The sequence below is a fragment of the Cherax quadricarinatus genome, chromosome 23, assembly GCF_038502225.1.
Source record: "Cherax quadricarinatus isolate ZL_2023a chromosome 23, ASM3850222v1, whole genome shotgun sequence".
Classification (NCBI taxonomy): domain Eukaryota; kingdom Metazoa; phylum Arthropoda; class Malacostraca; order Decapoda; family Parastacidae; genus Cherax; species Cherax quadricarinatus.
The window spans coordinates 2,100,436-2,124,893 of NC_091314.1; the positions used below are offsets into that span (position 1 = coordinate 2,100,436).

The window sequence follows — 24,458 nt, forward strand, 5'->3', positions numbered from 1 at the left end:
GATAACAAAAAGATTAGGATAACAAAAAGATTAGGATAACAAAAAGATGAGGATAACAAAAAGATTAGGTGATGAAAGATTGGATATCAGATTGGAAGGAGAGAGTATGGAGGAGGTGAATGTATTCAGATATTTGGGAGTGGACGTGTCAGCGGATGGGTCTATGAAAGATGAGGTGAATCATAGAATTGATGAGGGGAAAACAGTGAGTGGTGCACTTAGGAGTCTGTAGAGACAAAGAACTTTGTCCTTGGAGGCAAAGAGGGGAATGTATGAGAGTATAGTTTTACCAACGCTCTTATATGGGTGTGAAGCATGGGTGATGAATGTTGCAGCGAGGAGAAGGCTGGAGGCAGTGGAGATGTCACGTCTGAGGGCAATGTGTGGTGTGAATATAATGCAGAGAATTCGTAGTTTGGAAGTTAGGAGGAGGTGCGGGATTACCAAAACTGTTGTCAAGAGGGCTGAGGAAGGGTTGTTGAGGTGGTTCGGACATGTAGAGAGAATGGAGCGAAACAGAATGACTTCAAGAGTGTATCAGTCTGTAGTGGAAGGAAGGCGGGTAGGGGTCAGCCTAGGAAAGGTTGGAGGGAGGAGGTAAAGGAGGTTTTGTGTGCGAGGGGCTTGGACTTCCAGCAGGCATGCGTGAGCGTGTTTGATAGGAGTGAATGGAGACAAATGGTTTTTAATACTTGACATGCTGTTGGAGTGTGAGCAAAGTAACATTTATGAAGGGGTTCAGGGAAACCGGCAGGCTGGACTTGAGTCCTGGAGATGGGAAGTACAGTGCCTGCACTCTGAAGGAGGGGTGTTAATATTGCAGTTTAAAAACTGAGGTGTAAAGCACCCTTCTGGCAAGACAGTGATGGAGTGAATGATGGTGAAAGTTTTTCTTTTTCGGGGCACCCCGCCTTGGTGGGAATCGACCAGTGTGATAATAAAAATAAAATAAAATAAAATAAATAACTCTGGAGATGGCAGCAGAGGTGGTAACATGGCACAATTATCAAAACAGTGGAAAATGGGACAACTATGTCTGTCCCTGGAGCAATGAACACAAGGAGAATTAAAAGGTACAATTCCATTACTGGAACAACACACAAATAACCTGCATATAGGAGAATGAAACTTATGATGTTTGTCTCACTTGTACCACTAACTAGTCAAGATTGAAGTGCTGTCGTGAATTTCAATCTCCTATGTGTGGGTTATTTGTAATAAGGAGGAAATTCAATCATGTAGTACAAAAGAAAATTGGAGGCACAGATATGGGCAAGCTGCTTACTTGAAAGGGAATCTAGAACAAGAGGAGATAAAGAAGAAACTCCAAACTAAGCCAAAACACAGACACCATGAAAAACACATTCAATATAAGAAGAATAAAAAATGAATGGTAAAAAAGTATAATAAGCAAGCAAATCATAGTTGAAGTCAGCTCAAAACAAGGGTTTAAACATAGATCTTCTTTCTTTCAACACACCAGCCGTATCCCACCAAGGCAGGGTGGCCCAAAAAGAAAAACTAAAGTTTCTCTTTTTAGATTTAGTAATTTATACAGGAGAAGGGGTTACTAGTCCCTTTAAACATAGATATAATTTAAATAATTCACTCAGTTATACTGAAATTTGAGGCAAATTTAAAAGTGAGAGTTAATCCTTACTGCAAACTCAATTAAGCAAAAACAAAGGAATGAGGAAAATTCTTCTGCAACATATAAACAATAAAGATGCTTAACTTACTAAACAATGCCATAATAGAAGCTTCTTCCCTCCCCCCCACCTGCAAACTCAAAAAAGTGATGAAAGAAAATTAAAATCTTACTTCTATTAAAGATCTCTACTGGATTGCCATCATGAGGCCATCCTTTGAACTGCCATGCTGGTCCCATGGCAAATACAGCAACAACACGGTCCCATTCTGCATAGTTCAGTTTGGATGGATTATCTGTGACACGATATGGTACAGTGAGACCTCCAGCTTTGGGACGCTGAATAAGAATCTCTGTTTCACGTTTGGTGCCTTGTTGTCGCTTCTCTTCAGAGGTGACAAATCTGGAACAAATTATAAATTGGAAGCCTGATCATATCCAATGGTGCAAAGGTAGCTGCATATAAAAACAATGCATATGTACTATTTTATATTATGATGATTAGACACTTGTGCAACACTTGGGTAACTTTACTGTGCAAGGGTACCGTGTTTGCCACCCTCACACACAGTGGGTCAGTAGTTAGTGAACAAAGAATTCTTCTTTTCACATGGTTACATTCATATTCACAATAGTGTAACATTTCATTGTAATCTACAAATACATATCTTTCAAAATATATTAATCTAAATGCATAGGAATTCTTTAAAGGACTTGAATAGTTTTTTGAGAGAAAGAAATCTCACATAAAAAGGTCTAGTCCTTAACTAATTAACAAATTGCCAATGTATCAGTATCAGTTGATTTTGATAGTTTTGTTATTGACCTAAAGTTCAGTACCAATATCGGAGAGTATTGTCTAATTCTGATGGTAACAGTACCAGCCTAAAATTTAGCATTGGTAAAAATTTTGGTATCATCCCATCCCTACAGGTAAGCTACATGAAAGTGTTATTCACGTACCTTTGTGAATTCATACGACTTTGTGAATGAGAGGGAGATGTCGCTACAAAGTACAGTATGCGATATTTCTCTTTGGATATCCCAAACTTTATTAACATAGTTATAAATGAAATGAAGGAATATTGTAGGACAGCTTGGGAAACTTAAGTCTGTAATGTAGATTCTCATAACAAATAGGTGTAACAGGAGTAAGTACAGTATGATGAAACTTTAACGTGTAAAGGAATTATTTCCTTTCGACTCATACATGTAAGATACAAATTTAAATGAATGGATGTAAGGTTATAATATACGTATTCAATACGTTATGAATGAGAATGAAGTGAAAAATTTGAGAAAATAAACATTTCTCTATACAAAAGACAGTGAAACATGAACAAGCAGAATCCAGCAATTATTACTGATTTTAAAGCCCACATTGAGAAAAAAGTATTTTAACTCATAAAAAATTATTAATTTCCCTCCCATAAAAAAAAATATTCCACTTGAACTTACTTCATATCTTGAAGGAGATCCTTAGCATTAAGCATTGTGATTAACGACGTTGGAGAATTGGGAACAATTATAATGGGTGTACGTGATGGTTTCTTCATTTGTTGACCAGGTATTGGCTGCAAATATAAATTATAATGAAAGTACAGAAAAACCTAACCTTCCAAAAAATGGTTATAAAGAAAATAAGACAGTAATGAAACTATCAAAGGTATGCTAGTCAGGTTGACTGATGCTGCAAATTTTTAATGATCCAGGAAATATTCAAATGCCATATGGTCCTATGTGTAAACTGGTTGTGAATTATAGCTTGTGTGCGCCTGTCCACATATTAAATAGCCAATAACTGGAAGACGAGAAACAATAATTACTTCCACCATGACAAACCTTAGTCTGGGGGGTTAGATCTGGCTGTGGGGCCATCTTGTGACTCTGGCTACCCTCTGTCACACTCTTCAATGACAGACCGTGATAGGTACGCATTGTATCAATTTTGAAGCCTTCCGTTTCTGCAATCAGAATTTACAGACATGATCACTGTGGTAATTTTTTATTTAAAGCACACTGGCCAGTTCCCACCAAGGAGGGAAGAGCCAAAAAAAAGAAACACCATCAGTCACACTATCACTGTCTTTGCAGAAGCACACAGATGATAGTTTAGATGTCACTCTAGACAGCAAATACCCCAACCTCCTCCTTTAAAGTGCAGGCATTATACTTTCCACCTCCAGGACTTAAATCTGGCTAACCGGTTTCCCTGAATCCCTTCACAAAATATTACCCTGCTCACACTCCAACAGCTCATCAAGTTCAAAAAACTATTTGTCTCCACTCACTCCTATCTAACACATTCACACATGCCTGCTGTATGTCCAAGCCCCTTGTACACAAAACCTCTTTTAGCCCCCCTCCCTCCATCCTTTCCTAAGATGACCCCTACCCCTCCTTCCCTCCGCTACAGATTTATATAGATACAATGCCCTTATTGAAGTGTGCATTGTTTATTAGTATGCACAATGTTAATTTATTTTTCTCTCCCTTCTCTTCAATGAACTATAATAGACTAGACCAGCAATAAAGTACCCATTTATGAATAAAGTCTATACTACATATGTAGTCTCAAGGTAGACACAGCTCCCAGACTTGGAATCATATTTGCCATCTGACTGGGCTTTTATCCAGTATTTGTTGGGATTATGATTATGCTCTCATATTAATTTTTTATCTGACCTAGAATCATCAAAATATATTAATTTTAACAAAAGCCCTGATTACAGTAAATGAAAAGGAAGATGATCAAAAATTTCCAACAAAACTGCTACAAATGATGTGAAGTGGAAAGGTTCTATAAGTGAAGATCTTAGGATGATTCAGAACAAAGGATTCATATGATGAATAAATTTAATGAGTGAGTAATGCTTATGACACCTGTCCTAATGCCAACAAAGATATTTTACTTTATATGCTTAAACCAATTTCTCAACATACATTATTTAACCTAGGTTTTGTTATACATATTAATATAAATTAAATAATTATAACATTTCCTCGGTGGGATACGGCCAGTGGGTTAAAAAAAATTATAATATTCAATAACATTAATAATACTATATATATTTGAAATTGCAAACAGAAAAACAAATGTTTTGTAATGAATAAGCATTGCATAGAATACCCTTTTTAGTGTCATAGTCGCTTTACTGACAGTCTGGAGTCAAACTAAAAAAGAGCAAAAACAAATGTTTGCTTAAAAGCATGGGTTGAATTATGTAGTCAAATGTGGGAGAAAAAAAAAAGTTAATTTTGATTCACTATGTTTTGGCTGATAAGTCACATAGAGGATATTGAGGCAATTATGTGACTGTCCGTCTATTTCTCATGAGAAACAATGTAGTGCCATGTTAATTTACAATGGACTGAGCTACTGAAATCCATTTTTATATTTTACAAGCTGTGAAATTTGTCCTAACAAGTGTGTCTAATATGTCCATTGTAGCTTTTGATGATAATTATTTTTATTTAATGTACTGGCCGTCTTCCACCAAGGTAGAGTGACCTGAAAAAGAAATACTTTCACCATCATTCACTCTATCACTGTCTTGCCAGAGGCATTTTAATACATGTATATCATCAGCACACTGACAAGATAATAGAAAACTTGGGGAAAGATAGAAAGAGGGTAGGACAAGTGGCGTCAGTTATTCAGCAAATTATCAGAGAATGGATGAAGAGCAGGAACTTCTAGCACATTTTTTTTTTTCAACAAGTCGGCCGTCTCCCACCGAGGTAGGGTGACCCAAAAAGAAAGAAAATCCCCAAAAAGAAAATACTTTCATCATCATTCAACACTTTCACCTCACTCACAAATCATCACTGTTTTTGCAGAGGTGCCCAGAATACAACAGTTTAGAAGCATATACGTATAAAGACATGCAACATATCCCTCCAAACTGCCAATATCCCGAACCCCTCCTTTAGAGTGCAGGCATTATACTTCCCATTTCCAGGACTCAAGTTCGGCTATATAAAAATAACCGGTTTCCCTGAATCCCTTCACTAAATATTACCTTGCTCACACTCCAACAGCTCGTCAGGTCCCAAATATATTCCCCTATAATTCTTACAATCTCTTTTGTCCCCCTTCCCTTTATATAAAGGAACTATACATGCTCTCTGCCAATCCCTAGGTACCTCCCCCTCTTTCATACATTTATTAAACAAAAATACCAACCACTCCAACACTATGTCCCCCCCTGCTTTTAACATTTCTGTCATGATCCCGTCAGTTCCAGCTGTTTTACCCCCTTTCATTCTATGTAATGCCTCACGCACCTCCCCCACACTCACACCCTGCTCTTCTTCACTCCTAAAAGATGGTATACCTCCCTGGCCAGCGCATGAAATTACCGCCTCTCTTTCTTCATCAACATTTAAAAGTTACTCAAAATATTCCCACCATCTACCCAATACCTCCAGCTCCCCATCTACTAACTCCCCTACTCTGGTTTTTAACTGACAAATCCATTCGTTCCCTAGGCTTTCTTAACTTGTTTATCTCACTCCAAAATTTTTTCTTATTTTCTGCAAAATTTTTTGACAGTGCTTCTCCCACTCTATCATCTGCTCTCTTTTTGCACTGTCTCAGATATTGTTCAGAAAACAACCATTACTGTAGACAATGTTCACCTGATTCACGTTTTGTCATGTCTGATACACTCATTTGTGCAGTGAAAATTGTTTGAAAATAAATCTGCATCTATAACTGTCTCTCTTCACTGTCTCATGAATGAGATGCGACTCACTCAACACAATAAATATCAATCAGTAGAATAAGTGCCATTAATGCCCATATTTAAACCATTCAGATATTTGGGGGTGGATGTGTCAGGAGAAGGGTCTATGAAAGATGAGGTGAATCACAGAACTGGCGAGGGAAAAAAGGTGAGTGGTGCACTGGGGAATCTGTGGAGACAAGGAACTTTATCCATGAAAGCAAAGAGGGGAATGTATGAGAGTAGGGGTGTGAGGCATTCGTGGTAAATGTTGCAACAAGGAAAAGGCTGGAGGCAGTGGAGATGTCATGTTTGAGGGCAATGTGTGGTGTGAATATAATGCAGAGAATCCGTAGTTTGGTGATAGGAGGAGGTGTGGGATTACCAAAACTATTATCCAGTGGGCTGAGGAGGGGGTTATTGAGATGGTTTGGACATGCAGAGGGGATGAAATGTAATAGAATGACTTCGAGAGTGTATAAACCTATAGTGGAGGGGAGGCGGGGTAGGAGTCAGCCTAGGTAAGGTTGGACGGAGGGGGGAAAAGGTTTTGTGTGCGAGGGGCTTGGACATCCAGCAAGCGTGCGTGAGGATGTTAGATAGGAGCAGATGGAGACAAATGGTTTTAAGGACTTGACATGCTGTTGGAGTGTAAGCAAGGTAACATTTATGAAGGGATTCAAGGAAACCAGCAGGTCGGACTTGATTCCTGGAGATGGGAAGTACAGTGCTGGCACTCTGAAGAGGGATGTTAATGCTGCAGTTTTATAACTGTGGTGTAAGCATGCCTCTGGCAAGACAGTGATAGAGTGAATGATGATGAAAGTTTTTCTTTTTCAGGCCACCCTGCCTTGGTGGGAAACGGCTGATGTATTAATAAAAAATAATAATTTACACCATTAGGAGGGAACACTTATACTTCAGTGTGATCTACCCATTGTATTGGCTGTCTTTGTCAGACAATATCATATGGTATAAATATCACCACTGCTATCTGCAATACCTTTATATAATAACATTAGTGTTCTCTTCCCATAAAGCAGCACAACATCTAGCCAAAAATGACAAATTTGTTTCTAAACAAATACCTTGGTGTAAAACTTATGTATAAGGCCCAATATCTTTGTCAGATATAAATACCTCCAGCCAGGTGCTCCCAGCATATGCATAAGGATATGATAATGAGTTTAAGGGTTAGACAACAGGATATATTAATGACCTGATGTCTACTCAAGTCCCCCTTATTTCTAAATTACAGATAAAAAAATAAAAATATTACTATCACTCGTGAAAACCATCATAACAACAGACCTTCTTTTCCCTTAAACCTTTCCTGGTCATATCGAGAATAACCAGCTGGCTGTTGTGGTAATCTTGAAATTGGTGTTGGCACAGGATTTGTTGTCGTTGTTCTTAGACGACCGTCTTCACGGGCCTTGATTGACTTAAGAAGTCCCATTATACTTGTTGCAAATTGCTGAGGAAATACTAATTGTACAATCTAATTTTATCACCATAGAAAGTTCATCTAATATAGTGCAAAATGCCTAACTGCACATTTAGCTACAATCCTAGCTTATTACAATTTCTTACCCATACACATGCTTCATAAATGATTTTATCAGTTCATCCTATAGAATTTGATTTCAGTAGTTGTTCATTTCTAAAATATTTACTAAATGCATTAATGTATAATGTTCTGCAGATATCATCATGTTTATGCTATCATAAAAGTAGGTTAAGCAGGTCATTATTAAAGTACCAAAAATATTTAGGTTTTAAATGCAAAACTGAAACAAATGAATAAAATAAATACTTATCAAATTCCTTGTGTTCGGATATCATTTTTTTTTTTTTTATCACACTGGCCGATTCCCACCAAGGCAGGGTGGCCCGAAAAAGAAAAACTTTCACCATCATTCACTCCATCACTGTCTTGCCAGAAGGGTGCTTTACACTTCAGTTTTTAAACTGCAACATTAACACCCCTCCTTCAGAGTGCAGGCACTGTACTTCCCATCTCCAGGACTCAGTCCGGCCTGCCAGGTTTCCTTACACCCCTTCATAAATGTTACTTTGCTCACACTCCAACAGCACGTCAAGTATTAAAAACCATTTGTCTCCATTCACTCCTATCAAACACGCTCACGCATGCCTGCTGGAAGTCCAAGCCCCTCGCACACAAAACCTCCTTTACCCCCTCCCTCCAACCTTTCCTAGGCCGACCCCTACCCGCCTTCCTTCCACTACAGACTAATACACTCTTGAAGTTATTCTGTTTCGCTCCATTCTCTCCACATGTCCGAACCACCTCAACAACCCTTCCTCAGCCCTCTGGACAACAGTTTTGGTAATCCCGCACCTCCTCCTAACTTCCAAACTACGAATTCTCTGCATTATATTCACACCACACATTGCTCTCAGACATGACATCTCCACTGCCTCCAGCCTTCTCCTCGCTGCAACATTCATCACCCATGCTTCACACCCATATAAGAGCGTTGGTAAAACTATACTCTCATACATTCCTCTCTTTGCCGCCAAGGACAAAGTTCTTTGTCTCCACAGACTCCTAAGTGCACCACTCACCCTTTTCCCCTCATCAATTCTATGATTCACCTCATCTTTCATAGACCCATCCGCTGACACGTCCACTCCCAAATATGTGAATACATTCACCTCCTCCATACTCTCTCCCTCCAATCTGATATTCAATCTTTCATCACCTAATCTTTTTATCCTCATAACCTTACTCTGTATTCACTTTCAATTTTCTTCTTTTGCACACCCTACCAAATTCATCCACCAATCTCTGCAACTTCTCTTCAGAATCTCCCAAGAGCACAGTGTCATCAGCAAAGAGCAACTGTGACAACTCCCACTTGATGTGTGATTCTTTATCTTTTAACTCCACGCCTCTTGCCAAGACCCTCGCATTTACTTCTCTTACAACCCCATCTATAAATATATTAAACAACCACGGTGACATCACACATCCTTGTCTAAGGCCTACTTTTACTGGGAAATAATTTCCCTCTTTCCTACATACTCTAACTTGAGCCTCACTATCCTCGTAAAAACTCTTCACTGCTTTCAGTAACCTACCTCTTACACCATACACCTGCAACATCTGCCACATTGCCCCCCTATCCACCCTGTCATACGCCTTTTCCAAATCCATAAATGCCACAAAGACCTCTTTAGCCTTATCTAAATACTGTTCACTTATATGTTTCACTGTAAACACCTGGTCCACACACCCCCTACCTTTCCTAAAGCCTCCTTGTTCATCTGCTATCCTATTCTCCGTCTTACTCTTAATTCTTTCAATAATAACTACCATACACTTTGCCAGGTATACTCAACAGACTTATCCCCCTATAATTTTTGCACTCTCTTTTATCCCCTTTGCCTTTATACAAAGGAACTATGCATGCTCTCTGCCAATCCCTAGGTACCTTACCCTCTTCAATACATTTATTAAATAATTGCACCAACCACTCCAAAACTATATCCCCACCTGCTTTTAACATTTCTATCTTTATCCCATCAATCCCGGCTGCCTTACCCCCTTTCATTTTACCTACTGCCTCACGAACTTCCCCCACACTCACAACTGGCTCTTCCTCACTCCTACAAGATGTTGTTCCTCCTTGCCTTATACACGAAATCACAGCTTCCCTATCTTCATCAACATTTAACAATTCCTCAAAATATTCCCTCCATCTTCCCAATACCTCTAACTCTCCATTTAATAACTCTCCTCTCCTATTTTTAACTGACAAATCCATTTGTTCTCTAGGCTTTCTTAACTTGTTAATCTCACTCCAAAACTTTTTCTTATTTTCAACAAAATTTGTTGATAACATCTCACCCACTCTCTCATTTGCTCTCTTTTTACATTGCTTCACCACTCTCTTAACCTCTCTCTTTTTCTCCATATACTCTTCCCTCCTTGCATCACTTCTACTTTGTAAAAACTTCTCATATGCTAACTTTTTCTCCCTTACCACTCTCTTCACATCATCATTCCACCAATCGCTCCTCTTCCCTCCCGCACCCACTTTCCTGTAACCACAAACTTCTGCTGAACACTCTAACACTACATTTTTAAACCTACCCCATACCTCCTCGACCCCATTGCCTATGCTCTCATTAGCCCATCTATCCTCCAATAGCTGTTTATATCTTACCCTAACTGCCTCCACTTTTAGTTTATAAACCTTCACCTCTCTCTTCCCTGATGCTTCTATTCTCCTTGTATCCCATCTACCTTTTACTCTCAGTGTAGCTACAACTAGAAAGTGATCTGATATATCTGTGGCCCCTCTATAAACATGTACATCCTGAAGTCTACTCAACAGTCTTTTATCTACCAATATCATTTATATAGACATGAAACAGATCCATTAGCAACGATATGAGAGTTTTCAAAGTTACTCCGGACTAGTAATCTCATTATTAAATTCAAAGAGGTACTGAGAAATGAAATTCAATTGTTCTAACAAAATTGAACATTGTTCTTGCCAGAAACATGTGAATATAATTTACTATGCCATACTCATACTTCATCAAAATTTATACTCGTAATTTTTTTATAAACATTCATAATAATCATCTACAGTTTTTCAAATGTAATACTTCGAACAATACACTAACACTCATACTCAATGAAGTTTAAGGAAGATAACCGAACAGAAGATAATTGGAATAGCCCAGAAAAGTGCTAATACACTTAATAAATAAAATGTAGGTAGGTCTGAAACTGAAATGGCCTAATATGCTATAATCATAAGTGGGCCTCTTTTATTATGGTTTACATTCTCAGTGTAAACTAGAATGTTGTATGATTTATATGTTATATGGTTAATATGCAATATGGTTAGTATGTTATATGGTTAGCATCTTCAATAAGTTTAAACTTATAAATAAGTTGTATAAAGTAAAGAAGAGAGACTGTGCCGAGCCAGAATTGAGGTGGTGCTTGGTCATAGCACAGAGACATAAAATTAGTGATGGGATATCAAAAATTTAGCAGATACTGATGTGATACTCAGTTTTAAACCAATGCAAATGCCATCAAAATTAGCTAATACCCACCGATACCAATATTCAATTTTAGATGACTACTGATACCGATACCATCAAAATTAGCCAATCCCCACTGATACTTTGGCATACCCTTACATACAATCAACACTAATGTTAACTTTGTTTATTTTTTAAATTTTATTTTTTTTTTCCAATTTTTTTACTTTGAAAAAATGCTTTCATTTATAGGGACCTAGTCCCAATACTGTCGTAGTTTCTATCTGCACTTACATACAATTAACTATTAAAGGGTCTTATGATAACTCCAGGACCACAAGGAGTGCTGCTTCTCCAGTGCCTACTTGACCCTAGTTCATATTGATGAGCCCAATCGATTTATAAAGCAATGCCACACTGAACTTGCTTCCCAAAAAGGTGCTGCAACTCCAAGGCAGACCAAACATACAGATAAAGGAAAATGGGGAGTATACAGGTCTCCTTGAATAGTGCATGAATGCATGCTTGTGCAAAAAAAAAAAAAAAAAAAAAAAAAAAAAAAAAAAAAAAAAAAAAAAAATTAAAGAGTACTGGCCTAAATTCAACACTCTGTATGATAAAAATTTCAGTCATACATACACAACACTAAAAACATATCAGCTGATAATAATCCTTCATACAGCCAGCACACACCAAAATATCCTACATCCACTAAAAACCCACAAACTGCACAATAGTGTGTGTCTCACAAATTCCCCAAGTTACAGTAAGTCTTCTGGGTATAAAAAAACATCCAAATCAATATGGTAGAAGCTGAGAGTAAAATTAAAATACATGCCACAGTAGGTAGCACATCACAAGCTGCACAGAAAAAGAATGGGATCACCAGCAATAAGGTGATGACAAGCAAGAAGGATTTGAGAAAGGAGACTGTGGAAGGGATGTAGTTATTGAAGTTCTAGAATTTACATTTGCTTTCAACCATCTTTTCAAATGACTTATTTTTCATCAGTTTCATCATGTTCTCATACATACCTATCCACACAATCCTGCTGAACAAATTTTGAAGTTTCTCTCATCATTCCATGTTTTGTTTCATTCCTAGCTTGTGTAACCTGTCAAGAATTTAAAATATGAAACTTTATACATGCGGTACTGTGCAGTACTCACCTTGCCAGAACTCTGAAGAATGGTTGTTCTAGTTCTCCACTGACGTTCCTTTGTGGTAATGTCTTTGGTGACATCAATGTCAAACTCTAGCATGCCGCGCAGGTCTGTTCCAAGGCCATATATGTCATCATCATCCTCTTTGATCATTGTTCTCTTAACAGCCAAACGTTTTGCTTTAATGGCAGCAATTTTCTCAATTGACATTGCTTCAGACAAAGACCTGTAAACATAATTTGCCAATGTTATCAAGTGTAGGCAGGTAGCAGATATCTCCACAATCATAATTTTATTAAATCTTTCTTTCTTTCAACACACCGGCCGTATCCCACCGAGGCAGGGTGGCCCAAAAGGAAAAACGAAAGTTTCTCCTTTTACATTTAGTAATATATACAGGAAGAGGGGTTACTAACCCCTTGCTCCTGGCATTTTAGTCGCCTCTTACAACACGCATGGCTTACGGAGGAAGAACTCTGTTCCACTTCCCCATGGAGATAACAGGAAACAAACAAGAACTAGTAAGAAAATAGAAGAAAACCCAGAGGGGTGTGTATATATATATATATATAAATATAGATATGCTTGTACATGTATGTGCAGTGTGACCAAAGTGTAAGTAGTAGTAGCAAGACATACCCAAAATCTTGCATGTTTATGAGACAGAAAAATGGACACCAGTAATCCTACCATCGTGTAAAACAATTACAGGCTTTCCTTTTACACTCACTTGGCAGGACGGTAGTACCTCCCTGGGCGGTTGCTGTCTACCAACCTACTACCTAGGTTTTATTAAATACCTTGACGCAAAACGACCATGGAGGGAGTTGAATAATAGATCTAGGTTTTTTGTGTTGAAATCAACACATCAGAAAGGAGTAAGAAATTTCAGCAAATTTATTCCATTAAGGGTGGTGGAGGGAAAGCATTCAGTACCCCAAGCACAAGTGCCTGGTGCCAGGGAGATTAAGTATTATAGGAAGAGAGAAAAGTCAGCCCACAAGCAAAGATAATTCAGTGATTAACTAGCAAAATTAACATTGGTAACATAATGGTTATCAAGATTATCAGTCAGACTTCAAAATATAAAGGACTTTATATTCTGAACAAAGCTGCATCTGGCATTTGTTGTAGGGAAAATTCCACAACAATTAAGGAAAATGAACTAGGGCAAACTCACCTAGTGGGTAGACACAGGACTAGCCTCACCAGGAAGAGCATCACCCCGCCCTAATTCATATTCGCGGAACCCTGACACCTAAGACAATCCAGGCCATTTACATAAGAATCAGGTTTTAGACTATGCACAATAGCCTCAATTATAAACAAATTAAGCTTGAATAACCCACAACTACCATTAAATAACTAAAGTTCATTATGTTTAGTAATTGCAGATTCAAGAATATTTCTTTCTAGCCATGAAGTACATGGGACAATGACCTTTGCCTCAGCCCACTTAGTAGGATTATTACAAACTCATGTCTCATGTGTGGTTGAATATCGAACTGAATTCTTGGGCTGTCTTTACTGAATACTGATGTTGTGTAATTCTAATATTTAAAGGTTACCTGTCTACCTGACATAAGAATGGTTGCATCCTTGTCACTCAATCCTGTACACACCACTTACACCATGTTTAGGAGAATTCTTGATCAACATACTCATAACAGTCAGTGAATTCTTAAAAATAACTTGTATATTAAGTCTCTAGGGCATTCAGCAGAACTGATAAATTCTCACTGTAAGGAAGAACAAGCATATTCTTGTTATGAGAAGTTATTCTAGGTTCAGTCCTATGATAAGCTTTTCTAGCTGCCAACAAAATAGTCTTCAAACTCCTTAGGGTAACAGCTTTGTAGCAATGTCAAAGATTTTCCTAATTTCCTCATCTAAGAACTCAGGGCTACACACACTGTAAACTCTCAAAAGGTAATGTCAGTGATGAGATTCACAGAAACTGGTTAGCCAAACTAGAATTCTGGAAATAATGATATACATGCTTGCACTCTGGAGGATAGATGGGGACATTGTGGTTTGATGAGTTATTTAAACTGTGATGTCTATGAACTGCTAGTAAATAAGTGATAGTAAATGTGTTTACTTTAGTGGGTCCCAGAACCTTGGTGGGAAACAGCTAATGTATTGAAACACTCATTCTATTGATTATTATTTAAACTTTTTGTCTGTTTTGTTATTACACATACTGTACATTTAAATAAACTGTATGTAATACTACTGTACCTATCAATATTGCTGACAATAGAAGACTTTTTTGGTGCATCAAAGCGAAGAGCAAGATGTTCTTTAATTTTCTGTACATCACTGTCATCATAACGTGGCTTCTTGGCTGTAATGTCTGACGCATCTTCTACCGTTCGTTTTACCTGCAACATAATTCTTAAGTAAAATTTAATGAAATTAATATTGGTATCAGCATTAAAAATCCTATGAAATACTGTACCACAAATAATGTTTCTGAAAACTGCAATACTAATGATTTCCACAGCTTACAAAATTAAAAAAAAAAAAAAACATGAGAAAATAAGGTTGCATTCATCAAACCTCTATCTCTAAGCCAGTTGCTGACTCAGCTAAAGAATTAATTTCTTTGATAACATTTCTGGTATAGAACAACAAGAGGTTGATGAATTAGACATGTGTGAAACACTTGGGTATCTTTATTTTGAAAAAGCTGCACCAAACAATGCTTTTTTCAATTCAGTAGAGCTTATTAACTGGAGAGCATATTCTATCCACAGCAAGTGGGAAGTGTGAGCATGAATGACATTCAAAACTACCAGCACTCGCACATTCTTGTTTGAGATAGGTTAAAAAGCACCAAGAGTTTCATCTTACCTTTCATTCCTTGCTCCTTATTACTAAGGAAGTGTGAAGATATATCTGATGTGGCCCTTATTGGCCAAAACAACCACCCGTGGCCTCCATCTTTACTAGTCATAAACTTTATAAAATTTTTTCTTTTAATAACTTCTCACACTTTATTATCAATCACTAACATATTAACAATTATATAAATGCAGCCATGGTAGGTAAACGACTGTTGAAGTTACCAGAATGTGTGATTACAGAGTAATTGTGTGCTACACTAGCCTGTGTGAGTAACATACCAGCCATAATAACCACCACCATCTTCCACCTCTACTCTAACTGTAATTTTCTTAGAAATTTTAAGTTTCGTGCCTAATTCTTCTGGGCACCTCCAGCATCACTTTTATTCATTTTGGGTGCCACGATTAATATCCAAAGCTAGGCGATACGAATGAAAATTGAGATCAATAACCACACACAGAACTGTATGGAACGTGTCCAGATAGACTGACGACTAGTTTGTTTACACCAAGCAGTGATACTTGGCCTCCAACAAGCCTTGTCCAAAGGGTGCAGGGATGTTACACTATGGTAATGCACACCACTATTTCTGCCCTGGTATACCTTGATGGTAATGGCATGCTACTACTGGAAATAAAGAAGTAAATACCATATAAACAATAGAATACTGAAAATGCCCAGGGAGGTACTACCGTCCTGCCAAGTGAGTGTAAAACGAAAGCCTGTAATTGTTTTACATGATGGTAGGATTGCTGGTGTCCATTTTTCTCTCATAAACATGCAAGGTTTCAGGTACGTCTTGCTACTTCTACGTACACTTAGGTCACACTACACATACATGTACAAGCATATATGTACACACCCCTCTGGGTTTTCTTCTATTTTCTTACTAGTTCTTGTTCTTGTTTATTTTCTCTTACCTCCGTGGGGAAGTGGAACAGAATTCTTCCTCTGTAAGCCATGCGTGTTGTAGGAGGCAACTAAAATGCCGGGAGCAAGGGGCTAGTAACCCCTTCTCCTGTATATATTACTAAATGTAAAAGGAGAAACTTTCGTTTTTTCTTTTGGGCCACCCCGCCTCGGTGGGATACAGCCAGTGTGTTGAAAGAAAGAAAATACTGAAAATGCCAGCTATAACTGCATGACTTACAAGATTTTATTGTACACGAAATGGACAAACAAGGAAGAGAACAGCCTGAAGATAAGAAGTTTCTGAAACCTTAGAAAGGAGATGAAATACTAAAGGAGGCAGAATCAGTGGCGAATAAGTACACAAATATGCTGTTACTGCTGAGATTTTTCATTCTGATTAAGTTTGGACACAGACCTGGTCTGAGACTAGGCTGCTGGGGCACTCTCCCTAGAAAACATCCTTCAAGGTAGGAATAATAGATGATAGAACTACTAAAATTTGAGTATGAGAATAATGATGAAATGATAATAAATAACCAGGAAAGGGAAAGTGAGTGGAGGTATATATACAGCTAAAGGTCCTTGGAAGGTATAAGATAAATGAGAGAGACTACACTGATGTGCCTTCAGGCTCTGTTGGGGCCTCTTACATCAAAGTAAATCTCTTGAGAGACTAAGGATAATATGGATAGAAGAAATAAATACTAAATACAACTTACAGTTGCTTTATGAACAGCTCGTTTGTAATACATGTACTGTAATTCTTTTACAATATTATACAGAAAGTATAAAATCTTCAGCTATATAATGATAATTTATTTATTTTTGCAAAGTTTATTATCAAATAATGCCAAATCTTACTTCAAATATAATCTAAACATTGGAATGTTCTAGTCTCTTCAACCTTCCTATAAAATATTATAATGAGCAATATTGTACCTACCTGTGTGGGAATTTCCAAAGGTGCTGATTTATCAATAGCTGTAGCTGTTGATGTTTCTCCATTGAGGTATGCCAAAAGTTCTTTACGATCTGGACGACGTACCACAGGAATATTCTCAGCCTACAGATGTGCAAATTTTAACTTTAAAAATAAAATAAATTAATAAATAAATAAATACACACATACAGTTCTTTGAAAATGTGAGAAATCATGAAAGTGCTTGGAAGTTTAATATTTTTTCAGTGTTGTTCTGCATACAGACATACACATACGCATTTTTTTTCTTTTCCAACAAGTCGGCCGTCTCCCACCGAGGCAGGGTGACCCAAAAAAGAAAAAATCTCCAAAAAGAAAATACTTTCATCATCATTCGACACTTTCACCTCACTCTTACATAATCACTGTTTTTGCAGAGGCACCCAGATACAACAGTTTAGAAGCATATATAGATATATAACATATCCCTCCAAACTGCCAATATCCCAAACCCCTCCTATACATATACACACATACACATATATAAATACATACATATACAAACTATGTATATATTAGGCCCTGAGTATAATTCAATACATGACAGTGTAGACATCTAAGCCCAACTATGGTATTCATGTTGAAAATTTATTAGTACAGTATTTTAAAGTATGAAAGCAGGAGAACTCCAGCAAACGGGCCTGCTGAACCATGCTAAGCAGGTCCTATTCACCCTCAACCTTTCTCATGCATTTTATAACTTGCTGTATTTCTAATGCTTTCCAAAGTACACTTGTTTCAATTATGCTACTTGGTAGTTTACTGCATTCATCGAAACACTAGGACTACACCCATACTTTTTTACATTTGCAAATTTTTGAATGAAAGATTCCTGACCTGAAGGATTGACTGTCATTCCTCTCTGTGTTATCCAGTACATTTATGTTCATTCTGTTATATGGAGACAATCTGAACAAAGATCTGCTGTTGATATAAAGTATAGAGGTATAATACAGCATAACCTTGAACATGTTATTCATACCATAGTTACTGGTATGAAGTCCTGCAATCTATTACCTTTACTGCAACTGGAAATGTGCTGTTGCTTTACTTTAATTTCTGCTAACCCAAATTAAAAAAAAAAAAAAACTTTTTATATCTGGTTTCAGTTCTGTATTACTGTATAATGAAAATCTCCTTTGAAATATAACATCAACTATTTGCGTGTTTGAGAGAATGTGGAAAATGGAGGAATGAAAGGAATGACAAGATTGCAAAGGCTATGCTCATGGAATCATGATTAAGCTGGTTAGAAACAGAAGAAGACTGGCAGTTGTATGCAGTACCAAACAAGAAATTTGTATTCAGTGAACTTACAGCGGCCTTTCGCACATACGATGGATGTGTAAGGCTGACATGCTTGAGAAGGAAGAGCAGACATTCCAATGTGTAGTAGTCCTTGGGAGCCCCATCTTTACCAGAGCTGTAATGAAAAGTATCAGATACTTTTCTACAAAAGTATTAAAGGCTGGTAAGATATGACTACAGTCAAATTCTGCAACATCTTCCATCATTCATATCTAAATTTCCTCTACATTGGTAATGCAAGGATATCTTACTTTAAGATTAAATATTATGGTACAGTATTTTTCAATGTAGATTATATGCCATTCCATCCATATAGGAACCACTGTGATTTATTTAAAAAATGCCAGAGAATACAATATACAATGGAGAACTTGACAGGCTACATGTGAAATGTACTTCCCAGATTATTCTTGTAATAAATTAATTTATATCATGTGTCTGGAATACGTATTATAATAGCTATGCTTACGTTGGTCTTTTGCCTGACCTCTTGGTGATTTACAAAAGGGACTACCTGAAAAGTTATCATACAAACAGATATATTAAGTAGGCTTTATACAGTAGAATACCTGTATCCACTGATTCAGTATCTGCAGTTTCAGTTATCCATGTTTACTGTGGCCCAAAAATACCTCTTAATTTTGCATAATAATGGCCCCAAAGCACAAAAGTAGGGAAGTTGCCAGTTCTTCAAAGCCTAAGAGAAATCATAAAATGCTAATCATCAGTGAAAAAGTGATAATTCCCCACTTATTGTGCATAATTTATCAATATAGGGTTTGCTTCTATTCACAGTTTTGGTATCCACGGCAAGTCCTTGGAACATATCCCCCGCAGATATGGGGGTCCTACTGTATATACAATATAATTATGACAAAATTAATATAAATGCTCATATTTAAGGTAGGTTAAGAATTCTATAGATAAAGTGTATGTCTAAATGATAAAAATACCATGGGAACTTCAGTGGACTTAAAACATTTTAAGGAATTTTTGGGGTATCATTGGTTGTCATTATTATACGTCACTACTGAATATTTATGACTATGGTATATACAATACATAAATTTATTTAGGTACAGGTACATACAAGTACAGTTATACAAATTTTGGTGCCTACAATTATCATACAAAGTAACATGTGTGAAGTACCTAGGATAACCCAAGTCAGATAAAGTGACTTATTTCCGTGTGACTGACACATACCTCAGTATAAGACTGACTTAATTAACACACAGATATGGGCACACAAGTGATACTAAGCAACACTATACACACTGGTTGCAAATAGTATAGTACCACAAACAAGCTGTGAAAAAAAAAACTTGTGCATAGGTCAGGACATTCATTAAAAGAAATGTTTCACTGTGAGTGGCTTCATCAGTTCTATTGTAGAGCAAGCTAAAACAGGTTATTATATAGTGGACAATGTTGGGAACCAATAGTAATGGTGAGGCAAGGCAGGTGTACCTGATAGTCCGACTGATTTTCCACAACCTGGGCAGATGTATATGATAGTCCAACTGATTTTCTACAACCTAGGCAGGTGTATCTGAGAGTCCAAAGTGACGTACCCCCTGGTCGCCAGCACAGTTCACTATAAAACCCTATCTTAGTTTACTGTATTCGAGTTGATGCAACTACTCATGGAAAAACATTTCCTTTAATTAATGTTCTCACCTCTACACAAGTTCCTTTTTCCACATGATACATTGTTAGCCTAGGCTAACAATGTATCATGCTTGTATTTGGGTCTTTAATTTGAATAGAATTTCCATAGATCCTCAATCAAACAAGGACCTCAGTGGAAATAAGTAACTTTGTCCAACTTTTTTGGGTTATCCTAGGTAATCTACACATGCCGATATATATGATTATTTATGTAACTGTATTTGTGTGTACCTGTACTTGAATAAACTTATCAAGTAAGGGGGATTACCAACAGACCCCTGGCAGTTTTCAAGCTGGCACTGGACAAGCACCTAAAGTCGATTCCTGACCAGCCGGGCTGTGGCTCGTACGTTGGTTTGCGTGCAGCCAGCAGCAACAGCCTGGTTGATCAGGCTTTGATCCACCAGGAGGCCTGGTCACAGACCGGGCCGCGGGGGTGTTGACCCCCGGAACTCTCTCCAGGTAAACTCCAGGTAAGTAAGTTTATTTTGTGACTTCTTTTAGGTTATCCCAGGTTCTCTACACATATGCTGCTATGTATGATAATCTATGTAACTGTATTTGTATATACCTGAATAAACTTAGTTAGGCACAGGTACACATTAAGTACAATTACCATACATGGTGTAAATTACCCAGGATACCTCCAAAGTTAGACAACCTGGAGTTTACCTGGAGAGAGTTCCGGGGGTCAACGCCCCCGCGGCCCGGTCTGTGACCAGGCCTCCTGGTGGATCAGAGCCTGATTAACCAGGCTGTTACTGCTGGCTGCACGCAAATCAACGTACGAGCCACAGCCCGGCTGGTCAGGTACTGACTTTAGGTGCTTGTCCAGACAAAGTGACTTATTTCCACTGGAGTCCTTAGCTTATTTACATTGAGTTTAGCAGCAGCATTATAATGTATTATTTTGAACATGAAGGCTTAAGGTAGTCTGAACTGCATTAAAATTTAATAGCCTCAGGGACTTGAAAGAGGAAAGTATTTTGGTTATTGGTAGAGTTTGTTTGTGATTATTATGAGAGCTATCTTATATTGAGTTATAATTGGTTTAATGTGTGTAGCCAAAGTAGATGAACGACCTTAACAATGGAGCAATAAACTATGATCTCCATAGCAAAATAAATTGTAAACATAATACAATATTTCCACCACTGGTCAGGCACTGCCATACACAGCTGCTGCAGCTGAAAGCCACTAATTTGGATGCTATAAATATCACGGCTTTCTTCATCTAGCTATATAATCACCATAGTATAGGAAGTAAGTGAAATATATCCAGTAATGGAGACAGAATAAGAAGAGTAGGTGATGCGAGAGGAAGACATCCCCCCCTAAGACCCTCCTGAAGGCCAGTGTAAACAAGCCTCATATACCCCACCCAGGGCACCTAACTACCCTCTACTCACCCATAAACCAAGTAATTAGTCTTCACTGTCTTGGGCCAAGAGAACTCCCCGAAGATGATGTTGTCTCCCTTAGTAATGATCTCCTTTTTGTTAACATTGTACTGGCGGAGGATACTGAGGGGGTCGGCCATGTTGAAAACACTCACTCAGCTACAACTTTTCCTCTCACTAAGAGATAAGATAATAAATATGTAAGTTTATTTAGGTTTAAGTATACATAAATAAATCCCCAGGCAATAATTCCATAAGGGAGGTGTGAGTAGATGAGCAATCCTAACAATGTAGTATTAAACCATGACCTCCATAGCCACATAATTTGTCAACATTATTTCCACCACTGGTCAAGTCCTATCATATAAATAAGTTTATTTAGGTGTAAGTACACATAAATACAACTATGCAAATTATCATACATAACAACATATGTGTAGATTACCTAGAATAACCCCCAAAAAAGTTAAAGTGGCTTATTTCCATTGGGGTCCTCGATTAAGTAAGTTTATTCATGTATAGATACACATAAATAGTTACATAGATTATTATACATAGCTGTGTGGATCTAACTTAGGATATGCCTTTTAGTGTGACTTATTTCCATTGGGAGCCCCTCATTGTTTGCGTCTTATTAGTGCGTGCACGAGCACGCAAGCAGGTACGGACACACGCACGCACGCAAGGAAGCAAGTACCAGTGCACGCAAACAAGCATCAACGCACTCAAAGTCAACAAGGAACCCAGCATGACGCACGCAAACAAGCACGAACGCACGGAAGTAAACAAGGATATAATCGCCAACGCATGCAAGTAAAAAATAGCACACGCAATCACCAACGCACGCACGTAAACAAGCACTAACACGCAAACAAGCACTAACACGCAAACAAGCACATACCCTAGCAGGTACACACGCAAACAAGCACACATCCTAGCAGGTAAACACGCAAACAAGCACACACCCTAGCAGGTAAACACGCAAACAAGCACACACACTATCAGGTAAACACGCAAACAAGCACACACACTATCAGGTAAACACGCAAACAAGCACACACCCTAGCAGGTAAACACGCAAACAGGCACACACCCTAGCAGATAAACACGCAAACAAGCACACACACAACAGGCCTAGTGTCTAATCGACATGTGCCTAGGATAAAATGGTAACTAACACCCTAGCAGGTACACACGCAAACAAGCACACACCCTAGCAGGTACACACGCAAACAAGCACACACCCTAGCAGGTACACACGCAAACAAGCACACACCCTAGCAGGTACACACGCAAACAAGCACACACTCTAGCATGCACACACACAAACAAGCACACATCCTAGCAGGTACACACGCAAACAAGTACATACCCTAGCAGGTACACACGCAAACAAGCACACACACTAGCAGGTACACACGCAAACAAGCACACACCCTAGCATGTACACACGCAAACAAGCACACACCCTACCAGGTACACACGCAAACAAGCACACACCTTAAGATAAGATAAGATAAGATTTCGTTCGGATTTTTAACCCCGGAGGGTTAGCCACCCAGGATAACCCAAGAAAGTCAGTGCGTCATCGAGGACTGTCTAACTTATTTCCATTGGGGTCCTTAATCTTGTCCCCTATGATGCGACCCACACCAGTCGACTAACACCCAGGTACCTATTTGCTGCTAGGTGAACAGGACAACAGGTGTAAGGAAACGTGTCGAAATGTTTCCACCCGCCGGGAATCGAACCCGGGCCCTCCGTGTGTGAAGCGGGAGCTTTAGCCACCAGGCCACCGGGCCACCTTAGCAAGTACACACGCACGCATACATGCACCGTCACGCACACGCCACAAGAAGTTGGCCCATAAACTTGAGATACAAGCTGGGATACGTATGTAGGTGAGTGCACACGCACACACGCACGCGTATGCATGCATGCACACACTTCTTGTGCAGGCAAGAAAAACGGCAAAACAGAATACATTATTCATAACTGAGGGGACGAGGAACATGAAGGAAGAGGCTGACATTACTTGGGAACGACAATGGACGGCCTTATAAACGAACTGAGGGATTAATTTGAAGACAAGTTCAATTCAATTCGGAGAGGAACTGAGGCTTTGTCCAACAGAGATTGGGATAGGCTGTAGAAAAGGTAAATGCGACTAATATGGCCGAAAAAAAGAGCCCTTAAGCTGAAATTCTCAGGCATATTAGAACGCAGGCGGGAGAGGTACATGATTATATACACCTGGAAAATCTTAGAGGGATTAGTACCAAACTTGCACACGAAAATCACTCCCTATGAAAGCAAAAGACTCGGCAGGAGATGCAACATTCCTCTGATGAAAAGCAGGGGTCACTAGCACGATGAGAGACAACACAATAAGTGTGAGGGGTCCAAGACTGTCTCCCAGCATACATCAGGGGCATTACCAATAGACCCCTGGCTGTCTTCAAGCAGGCACTGGACAGGCACCTAAAGTCAGTGCCTGACCAGCCAGGCTGTGGGTCGTACGTAGGACTGCATGCAGCTAACAGTAACAGCCTGGTTGATCAGGCCCTGGTCCACCATGAGGCCTTTTGTCACAGATCGGGCCATGGGGGCGTTGACCCCTGGAGCTCTCTCCAGGTATACCCCAGTGGCTTTCTTTGTACTTAACAGTATTTTACAATATGTAAGTCACATTGTATACGTGGAACCTCAAAAATCGAACGTATCAAATGTCGAACGTTTCGAAAATAAGACCATTTTTTCGGACAAACTGT

The 24,458-nt window shown here is 38.5% G+C and overlaps 1 protein-coding gene across 2 annotated transcripts in view; it reads right to left on the bottom strand.

The window, feature by feature from the left end:
• Positions 1-21,865, bottom strand: part of hyx (cell division cycle 73 hyrax) — a 29,368-nt gene extending 7,503 nt beyond the window's left edge. For both annotated transcript variants that reach the window (XM_053772471.2, XM_053772472.2), the window contains exons 1-9: positions 21,697-21,865; positions 18,626-18,731; positions 17,273-17,392; positions 14,809-14,951; positions 12,574-12,793; positions 7,687-7,852; positions 3,491-3,612; positions 3,107-3,222; positions 1,822-2,051 (exon numbers count right to left, since the gene is read on the bottom strand). In XM_053772471.2, the coding sequence (XP_053628446.1) occupies positions 1,822-2,051; positions 3,107-3,222; positions 3,491-3,612; positions 7,687-7,852; positions 12,574-12,793; positions 14,809-14,951; positions 17,273-17,392; positions 18,626-18,731; positions 21,697-21,827 (1,354 nt within the window). In that variant the 5' untranslated portion in view covers positions 21,828-21,865. The remainder of the gene's footprint in view (positions 1-1,821; positions 2,052-3,106; positions 3,223-3,490; positions 3,613-7,686; positions 7,853-12,573; positions 12,794-14,808; positions 14,952-17,272; positions 17,393-18,625; positions 18,732-21,696) is intronic.
• Between the last annotated feature and the right edge of the window lie 2,593 nt (positions 21,866-24,458).